Source organism: Pistacia vera, unplaced genomic scaffold (genome assembly GCF_008641045.1).
Source record: "Pistacia vera cultivar Batoury unplaced genomic scaffold, PisVer_v2 Contig762, whole genome shotgun sequence".
NCBI classification, from domain to species: domain Eukaryota; kingdom Viridiplantae; phylum Streptophyta; class Magnoliopsida; order Sapindales; family Anacardiaceae; genus Pistacia; species Pistacia vera.
Genome location: NW_022196626.1, coordinates 65,907 through 76,468, shown reverse-complemented (window position 1 = coordinate 76,468; position 10,562 = coordinate 65,907). Strand labels below are relative to the sequence as shown.

The 10,562-nt window shown below is 34.1% G+C and overlaps 2 protein-coding genes and 1 long non-coding RNA gene across 3 annotated transcripts; 1 reads left to right on the top strand and 2 right to left on the bottom strand.

Annotated features, from left to right (window-relative positions):
* Positions 1–1,108: 1,108 nt before the first annotated feature.
* On the bottom strand, positions 1,109–1,765 carry LOC116116160 (auxin-responsive protein SAUR71-like). The gene has a single exon (XM_031402255.1). The coding sequence runs from the start codon at positions 1,690–1,692 to the stop codon at positions 1,249–1,251; it is 444 nt and encodes a 147-aa protein (XP_031258115.1). The 5' UTR covers positions 1,693–1,765; the 3' UTR covers positions 1,109–1,248.
* Positions 1,766–6,478: 4,713 nt separating this feature from the next.
* Positions 6,479–8,942, top strand: LOC116116158 (probable ribosome-binding factor A, chloroplastic). The gene is made up of 4 exons (XM_031402251.1): positions 6,479–6,896; positions 7,680–7,853; positions 7,999–8,209; positions 8,679–8,942. Exons 1-3 carry the CDS (start codon positions 6,552–6,554, stop codon positions 8,143–8,145), a joined length of 666 nt encoding a protein of 221 aa, XP_031258111.1. The 5' UTR covers positions 6,479–6,551; the 3' UTR covers positions 8,146–8,209; positions 8,679–8,942.
* Positions 8,943–9,376: 434 nt separating this feature from the next.
* Positions 9,377–10,487, bottom strand: LOC116116161. Its single transcript, XR_004125771.1, has 2 exons — positions 10,367–10,487; positions 9,377–9,714 (listed from the first exon to the last, which is right to left on the bottom strand). It is a non-coding gene; the product is annotated as an uncharacterized LOC116116161 (long non-coding RNA).
* Between the last annotated feature and the right edge of the window lie 75 nt (positions 10,488–10,562).

The following is a 10,562-nucleotide window of genomic DNA, read 5'->3' as shown; positions in this document are numbered from 1 at the left end:
TGGAAGGGAATGAAAGACAAATCAAATCCACCATCAATGGGGCATCCACTTTTCTAATCTATATTAGGAGTAGCAGGTGAATGATTAACAAAACATAATTAGTATGTCCATTAGAAACATAGTGTTACCGCAACTTTAATTAATGAGTAATGTTACGCTCACAGTTTATTTACCACACCGAAGGTACAAAAATGATTTTGATTGAACAAAAAATGGTCGTTTCTCACAGAAAGAATGACTGTTTCTTACAAAGGAACAGTCGTTCTTTCATGGTTGTTCATTTCTAATAGTGTTTTGGATGTCTTGAGCTAACGTGATAATATGTTTCTACATTAAGGTTGTAAGAGAAGGTTGTTGTCAAGTTAAAGTTGTAAAAAAATGTTGTGAGATTGGGTTGTAAAAATAGCATTTTTCTTAATTAATTAATAGATAAAGATTGGTTCACAAATCAATTTTATAAACTTTTTCTTACAACCCCGACTACAGCTCGCAAATAAATAAACGGGACCTATTTATAAATTGATCAATTCTAAATTGTCATGTCAGGATCGTAAATGTAGTATTATTCTTAATTAATTATAATTAGGGTGACAAAAAAGCAAAAGCACTTGTCACCTTTTGCTCTTTACTTTTTTTTTTTTTCTACGGATTAGTACTACTGTACTACCTTATCTTTTTTATTTAATTTAATCCCTAATTACTTTAACTTTATCAATCGGACATGCTGTGTCTCTCCTATTCACCGTTCCACCAACTTTTAATACTAACACTATTATTATGCTTTTTTATTTGATTTTTAAAATAAATAATTACTTAATATTCTATGAATACATTATTAGGAATAAACTTCACTAATTTCTTGTGATTATATCAAACGGATAATATAATAAATGAATATAACAGAATTCCGTTGCTTAATAATATTCATTAAATATTTCATTAATAACAATTCCTACAATTAGTCACTCAATTTACAAGAGATAATTATAAAATACTCTCAACACCACCCCACGCTCCTCCTCCGTTTCAACTCGGGATGACTCAACCTATTATTCGGCCATCTCCTTAAAATAAAAATAAAAAAATAAAAACTTAAAAAAAAAATAGTAAATAATTAATTAATATTATCTCCTAACAATTTCAAACTCAAAATATGTTGATCTGTTTGTTAGTCTTCCTCCCACAACTCGGTGACTCGGCTGAGTCAACTCAGCCCGGAGCTAGCTTTTCCACATCGAGTCGCTCCTTTTAATATACTGATTTATTATCGGCAAACCCGCGAAGCAACGGCCCTGATTCACTGAAAAACTGAAGGTTATCCCTCATGCTGACGTGGCAACACCTATGAAAATCCTCCAGACTCAAGTAGCGACCCGATTTACCGGATTCAGTTCGGGCCATGACCCGGAGAACCTCTTCGAACATTAACTCATCACACGGGATGGTCAACGGGCCAACGTTGCTGAACCCGTACTCCTCTTCGGCTTGTACGAGGAGTTTCTTGAAGATTGGGTGGTTCAGGTACGTTGCGCGCACGATAAACCTCTTGCAACTGGTCCCGACACACACCGCCACGTGTCCAGCAGGAACATCGGAAGGCGCACGGGAGGCGGCCACACGGGCCTTCTTACGCCAGTGCTTTAACATCTGCCGGATCCTGACAATGTGACGGATCTTGTTGCAGTTGGACATTTTTCCAGGAAGAAGAAAAAAAAACAGAGAACAGGGCGAGAAGCGAGGAGTGACGAGTGACGAGTGAGTAAAGTGGTTTGGAGTTGTTGAGGAATAATGTTGGGCAGGGCGGGTCTTATAACTAGAGAATAGAAGTAAAAGACGAAAATAGCCTTGGAGATTGAGATATTGACGAGATTGTGTCTGTTGTTTGAATTGGAGTCAAGGCCATGTGAGGAAAAGGCCTTAGAAGAGAGTAACGTGGGATTAATTAAGTTAAATAGAAGGTTAAGTTAGGTTTAGAGTTTTTTTTTTTTTTTTTCTTTTTTTTGTAATCAAGGGTGTCCGGGTTAGTTTATGTGCACCTCAATTAATATCCTAAGACCTTAAAGTTGACAATCGGATAAATCTTCTCAATGACTATTTTTATTAGTAACCTAGATCGATCGAACTTAGAATCTCTTCAGTAATACACCCAAGAGTTTTAATTAACCGTTAGGCCGTCCAGTGTTGGTTAGTTAGGTTCAGAGTTGGTTGATGATTAACTGAAATGGCATGTTGTTGTATGTGTTTAGGGAGAGAATAAAACAGGATTTGGGAGCAAAAGATTTTTGTTTCAAATTAATAATTAATTTATTAATATTTACTACAGAATAAAGTGTTACCTTGAGATCTCAAAATTGTGTAATCCAACTCTAAATCTAAACCTTCCATTTTCCTTGCACTATCAATTAATTAATTAAGGGTTAATTATGAATTATGAAATAAATATTGTAGTAGATTCTATTCTATTAATGAATGACAAAGTGTTGAGATAGAGTTACCATATTTTAATTTGGATCCAAATGAAATGAAATGATTTGATTAGATTAGATTCTCTTTGTCTCTAGAACTAGTTAAATCATATGCATTCTCTCTCTCTCTCTCTCTCTCTCTGTCTCTCTCTCGTTAACCGAGGGTGTTCAAGCCTTTCGGACCAGCTTACACATACTTCAACTAATCTTTCAAGGTTCTGAAGTTGACAATCGGATAAATCTCCTCAGTGGCACCCTTATTAACAACCCAAATTGATCGAATTCAAAATCTCTTGATGGTGATTCATATGCATTCGTTCTCTTTTTTTTTTTTTTTTTTTTTAACAGGGGCATCCGGACTGGCTTGCATGCACTTTAACTAATCTTTCAAAGTTCTGAAGTTAAAAGTCGAGTAAATTCCCGCAGTGATCACTCTTATTAACAACCCAAATAGATCAAACTCAAAAGTCTCAATTAACCGTTAAATCATCCAGTGGTTGGTTCATATGTGTTCATTCTCATTTGGCGATATAATTTAATTTTGTTGCATGTGCTAATCATCATTAATAATACTAATCATTTTAATAGAAATAATTTATATTAAAGTTTCAAATTAACCGTCGGAGTCAAGTGACACTTTTTACGGTACAGGTCATAAGTTGTACCTAAAACATTTTTAATTATCTAAAAAGGCACCTTTACTTGATATTATTTACTTTTACCCCCTAAAGAAGCGTAAAATATACTATATGATTTGTCCTTGTCAAAGTTAATTAATTAATTAATTATCTCTTTAATAAGTGGTTGTTGAAGTAACCTTAACACTTACTACAATTAGTGACGAAAAATAAAATTAATTAATCCCATGATCTGCTGTCCCCCTATTGTCTTATTATTAACCGAGTAATGGTGATTAAATTAGTAAATCATTAAAGATTTAGCGAATATATGCTGGGGCCTATTAATGGACTGATTAGAACTCAAAACCGCTTTTCCAGCAGCTCCTTGTTTGGGTACAAAAGTGATTGCTGCCAGGACAAGCAATGTAAACTGCTTAATATTAAAGCCATGACTGCCGCTTGTTTTAACCTATTTACATTATGCTTTCTTGTTTTATATAGAGTAACACAGACATTTAAACTATTATTTTATTATCTAAATTTATATTTCTGGTATCATTGCGATCTTATATTACTATCATTTTCTTCTTCGATCATCACTCATCAAAATTTCTCAAACTCTACTCCCACTAACCTCGCCGCAATCAAGTGATTAAGGTTTACGTAACCGTCCCTCTCAAATCAAATTCTGATCAATCCCAACCACTAAAAGACTCATCAGTTTCCCTTATTCAAAAGCTACAACAGTCTGGACCGAGTTTTTCTTTTTGTTCACCTCTAAAATATAAATTTAGATAATTAAATGATATTTTAAAAGTTTATAAGTAAAAAAAATGTCATTAAGCTGTAATTTAGGTAGGAAAAAATAGTTAACTCTTGCAACGCATTACTTAACCACTACCAAATTGATTACTTTAAATAGTTGCTTTTGAAATTGCTATTACTAGACTCAAAAAGTGACACAACTGCTATAAAAAAAAATTAATAAAAAAAAATGCACAAGAATCGATTAGCATACGAATAGCCGAAAAGCATAGTCAATGTTTTGTCTTTGAATTTTTTTTTTTTTTTAGTAATGATACCGAAAAGAGTAAATCAAATTTATGTATCGAATGACGTAATTTAATCTTATTAATATTAATTTATAATTAATTAACGATCAGGATTATATCATGTCATTTCATACATAAATTCGGTGTACTCTTTTTAGCAACTGTATTATTTTTCATATTTTTTATGGGCAGAAAGGGCGGAATCAATGAAGCCTAACATTTCAAACTAATACCCAATCTGGATAGATTTAAAACCTTGAGGGGTATTATATTGGTGTTTTTGATAAATTTTAAACATCCATGGACTAAAAATAATTTTACAAAATACGGTCCAACCAACCGATCCAACCGGTCAAACCAAAAATCGGACCCTTGAATGGGTCATGGTCCGGTCCGATTTTCAGAACATTGATATAGAGTAAACGATTTTTTCTCACCTGAATAATGACTTAATGACACATTCTAAATTTATATTCTATTTCGATTCTAGTATCGTTGCGACCCCACACTACCACCATTATCTTCTTCGATCATCACTTATTAAAACTCCTCAAACTCTACTCCCGTCAATCTCGCCAATCACCGACAATCAAGCAATTAAGGTTTGCATAGCTACCCCTCCCAAATCAAATTCTGATCAATCCCAACCACCAAAAGACTCATTGATCTCCCCTCTTCAAAAGCCACAATAGTCTGGACTAAGTTTTTCTTTTTGTTCACTATCAAAATATAAATTTAGATAATTAAATGATATTTTAAAAGTCTGTAGATAGAAAAAATTGTCATTAAGCCATAATTTAGGGGAGAAAAAATAGTTAACTCTCGGGTTACATTACTTAACTTAACCACTGCCAAATTGGTTACTTTAATAAGTGCTTTTGAAATTGCTATTACTAGACTCTGAAAAAATGATACAACTGGCGATAAAAAAAACAAAAAGCACAAGAATCGATTAGCATAGGAATAGCCGAACAGCATAGTCAATGCTTTGGCTTTGAATATTTGTTATGGGCAGAAAGGCAGAATCAATGAAGCCTAACATTGCACCCAACAACCTTTGTATCTTTTCATTCTAGTCCATCTGAAAGTACTGGTTGTGGTCCATTAAGACTGATATTGTTGACCATTCCTATGAATTGATAAAAGTGACTGATATCAGAAATTTTTACTAATGCTTCCTTCCTTCTCCCTCAACCCAGTTCATGTACCACCGCTCTAAATCAAAACTATTCCTGAAAACGAGAGTTGTAGATGTAACTTAACTTATTCTTCCTCTCTGTGGCCAAAAAACAAATCCCAGAAACTGTTGAAATCATCAGCCATTATTGAAACTGTTTGTTTAAAGCAATGGGGTGATATTTTCTGTTGACATAAATGGAGTTAAAAGAAAATATATAGTTAGACATAAATAATTGTACCAACTGTTTAAAACTGTCTGACCAGTTACATGAACAAAACATAAATATAATTGTTGACCCCATTGTTTAAACACACCATATCTTTTTATGAAGATTTTTTATTCTGTGTATGAAGATTTGTTTTCTTTCATAAAATAAAACTTTGCATCACTCATGATCTGTTACTCCAAATCCGACACAATCAACTTTAAACACAGTTCACAAACTGCAGGAACAGAAGATGCAGAGATATGTAATGTATATAAACTATAATTAAAATATCAAATATTATAATGAAGTAAGCATCCATAACTTGAAATATTCTTGGCTTAAAGAAATAGAGAAGTAAAGAGAAAGTGAGATGATGAAGCAGCAGTTTCCAGCAATGGTGTATTATAATATTGCAAATGGAATATAATTTAATGGGAGCAGAAATCATGCTGTTTGCTCTTGCCTCCTCCCCATTTTTGTAATTCCCAGTTCATGGCACATGAAAGGCCATATTACAGCTATAATTGTATGATGCTACTTGTTTTGTGGATGGTTAAAGTTTCAGTTTCAGAACCACTGTTTGGATGCATTATTCAAGAGATTTTGAGTTCAATCTATCTAGCTTGTTAACAGGAGCGGCCACTAAAGGGATTTACCTGACTATCAACTTTAGAATCTAGGAGATTAGTTGAGGTACACGCAAACTGACTCAGACGTTAACGAAAAAAAAAAGTTCAGTTTCAGTTTATTTTACAACTTATTCTTCAGCTTCTGCTTTAAAATGGGCTAAAACCAGGCCCAGAAAACCATTTTCTGGGCTTGCGTAGGTTAATCAGTTCTTTAATGGGCTGTCAATTTCCTGAGGAGACAACTAATAAAAGAAATTATTGAATGACAGGCCGTCTATGTCCTGAGGAGACAACCGACGTGTCACTTAATGCTTCAGTGAACATTTTATCCAAAAATATCGCCAGATATCCTTGAACAAAGACGAAGAAACAAGAAGAGAAACGATCCACCACGGCGATGTTGCACGTACCCTCTTTCCAGAATCTTCATACCCGCCAACCCTTCTTCAGTTTCCATCATCACCACCGTCATGTTCTCCCCATCACAACCTTCCATTCCACCGCATGGGCGCCGAAATCAACGGTCCCGATTCACCTCCGCAGAGGGCATACAATAAAGTGTATGGCGAATCCTCGGAGAGTGAAAATGGTGGGGAAACAAATAATGAGAGAACTTTCGGACATGCTCTTAACCGACAAAGTGTTGCAGTTTGCTGTCTTGCCCGAAGCTGCCTTAGGAGCCGACCGCTATCTCTCTTCTCTTACAACTATCAGTGACGTTGAAGTCTCCGCTGATTTGCAAGTAAATATAACTATATATTCTACTCAAATTTTTATTCATTTCATGTATTTTTTGTAGCATCTTAAAAGATGGTGTAAAATTAGAAATTTTTATAACAGTTCAGTTTTTTTTTTTTTTTTTTTGGATTGTATATTGGTTTGGTTGTTGAAAAATATTTTCAGATTATGCGTCAAATGATTAATTTTGTGGTTCTGGGTTTGGTTTTAGCTACTATGATGAGTAATTTCAACTTATGAAGATAAGTTATTTTTGTTGCGTGGACTGCATTGCATTGGACTTTTTTTCTTTTTTAGTTGTATAGATGTAATACTTTTGTTTTCGTAATACTCTGTAGTTTAATTAAGGAAGGATAATGAGTGTTCTGACTTTGGATGTTAAAGTTTGTAATGATTTACCGTTGTAGTTTATCCATGGCGATTGAGATATTAGAAATTTGTAGCAGACAGTTGTTTTAGGATGAAAAGTTTTGGTAGGTTTAGAAACATTGAATTTCATATTTGTGAATTGTGCGGTCAACTTGTTAAACTATGTTCTGTGGATTATCATTGTTGAATGTTACCAGCCTGGTGTTCTATGATACAAGTATCAGTTACATGTCATCAGAAAGGTGCTATTAAGAATGCGTTACTGTGATTAAGCTCCAATGTAGGTATTCTGCATGGTAAGATGTCAGATCATGGTGTATATATTGGTATAGTAATTAATTGTGGGAGTGACTGAACTTTCAAGTGAAATTGTAGTTATTTTGCCGGTGATTCATTCTATATTTCCGTATGCTTGCAGGTGGTTAAAGTGTATGTATCTGTTTTTGGAGATGATAGAGGGAAGGACGTTGCGATTGCTGGGTTGAAGTCAAAAGCTAAGTATGTTCGTAGTGAATTGGGGAGGCGTATGAAGTTGCGGCTAACTCCTGAGATACGCTTTATTGAAGATGAATCTTTAGAGAGAGGAAGCAGGGTAAGACCTTATCAAATATCATTTATCTTGTTCACAGTTATGTCTTTTCTTTATAGTTTAGGTAATTGTAATTTGTATTTGTGATACAATTAAGTATCTCTCTTTTCATTTTCCGACCCATACTGATATGTTTATTCTATTTCAGGTCATTGACATATTAGATAGGATTAAGGCTGAAAAAGAGGTTTCAAAAAGTCAAAAAGGGGAACAGCTTGAATCAGCTGATTTGCCTGAAAATGAGAAAGATTGGGAAGGTGATGATCCTGATGAAGACATTATATATGTGGAATAGCAGTGCGCTTAGTTCCTCAGCATTTCAATTGTTAGACTTACAGCAGGACTTTCCCTGTTCTCAGGTTAGTTATATCCTTTCTAGTGATTCTTGTAAATTTATAAGTGGTGCAGAAAATATTCTTTGTTTGAAGTACCAATTATTTGTGTGATTGCACTTCTGAAGTAGACATGGAACACTAACTTTGAACTTCGCGATATCCTTATCATAGCTCACAGGAACTAAGCCATCCCAAATTCCCATTTGTGACTATGACTATGCATACAATGTGGTGATGACTGGTGGGATAAACTTAGAACCGAAACCACACCTCTATGGAACAAGAACTTGGAATGTAGCCAAGAATTCCGATGATGGCATTTTATCATTATTCAGAACCTCGGTGCAAAGATTGGTTGTTTTTATGTGCCGAGCTTAGCGTTTCCGTTATGGATTACGTTTTTAGAACTTGATATTGCCATTTAAGCATACAAGAATATTTAAACTATCATTTATTTGGCAATTCAAATCAAACCATTGGTTGATGTATGCAGGGTGGTGATACTAGCCATATTGCCAACATGGACAGAAGCCTTGTCTGCTTGGCGTCATCGATGGAAGGATAGATTTTGACCATCTCAATTCACAAGAAGCTAATAGAAAAATTTTCTTGTGTAATATACAAGTTATAATCGTTTTGTTAGTTCTGAATACTAGTGTAGGTGAAGTATTGTGGAAATTCAGAACACTTGAGATATGATAATTTGAAAGCGAATGGAGCTTTCTGTGCAAAGATTCGGCCAGATTTTTTAATTTAATTTACACTTCGATATTCCTATTTGAAACTGGTATATTATACTTGATATTCAGTTAATATTGCAATTTCATTAAGAAACCACAAGGATATATATATATATATATATATATATATATATATTACTAATCTCGAAGGCATTGCAACCATCAAAGGTCCATCTTCCACAATGCAAGCAAAAAGATCATTGCAAAAGCAATGGATATAGCTTCTTTATACAGGATGATTAATCCTTATAAACCTAAAAACGATAGAAATTGCCATCCCCAGTAATTGAAAAGGTCGTTGCAGAAAAGAAGGAGCATTTGCTGAAAAAATCTGATGACCATAGGTCCATGGTGTTTGAGACACCATATCCACAAAGAATCAATACTGAATACAACTTTCCGGGCAAAGATAAATAACAACCAAACGGTGTCAAGCTTGGCAGTTGGGGCCTAATGGTAACAGAGGTTTATTATTTCAAATAAAGGATGATAATCATTCAACATTAGATTGTAACCAAAGTGAAAGCTAAATATTCATAAAAATTGTCAAAGGCAATCAAGTTAAGTTTCTTAAAAGATTGTATCTCAGAAAAAAAATTGATAAAAAGCAGCCAGCAAGGTCTGCAAAACCATTCGCCAAAGATGAAACGCTGCTTTCTTTAATGATTATTTCTATACTCAACTCAACTCAAATGTTCACTCAACTTGAAACAGATCCCACCACCACCTTCAATGGTGAGCCTTTGCAGCAGCCTTTTCTTCAGCTTTCTTGTGTGATCTTGCCTTTGCCTGTGGCAAAAACATACACATCAGTTGAGCATATCACAAAGTAAGTACTCATCCATTAGCATATATACAGATACAAATATAGATGAAATGGAAACACAGAATGCATAGTATATCTTCCACAAGAACAATGCAGAACTATTATGAACTAAAGTAAATTGCTCCTCTCACAACCCTGCCTCTGAATTTATACTTTTACTTGTTGCAGAACTTCATAATTTATTTATTTTTAATAAGCAAAATCCCTTGGCATTACGTGTTCACTGAGCTCTAAACTACTGGCTACTTCTCAGCTAAACTATCTACTGATCTCAAACTGTGACAATCAGTTACTAATCTAGATGAAAACAACTCATATCCTATATGAACTTGAACCTCGGCTAAACCCTACAATCTTGTCGAAGAAAACTAATTGTAGACAAAACCCACAGTAAATTCAGATTAAATATCTAATATTAGCCAAATATGCCCAGCTAAAAATATAAAAACAATTAGCAATAATCCACATCCAAAAGTTAACAAAACAAAAACATAAATTTAAAACAAAATGTAATGAAAACCACTCACAGATCGCACATTCAACCATAAAATTTTGAGTCGGAAATTAAACTAAAACAAAAATTTAATAAAATGAATCAGAAGATGGTGGTAGTACCTTGAGGTACTTGAGCTTCATGTGGCCATAAACAAGCCCATATGAGAAAGCCGAAACACGAGCCACCTATAGATTATCACCAACAAAACCCAGATCACAAAATCAAAATTTTTTCATGAACAAGAAACCAAAATAAAATCTTTTTTTCAAAAGAAAACAAAAGAGAGCCCATAAGTTGTGTTGATTAAAAAAAAAA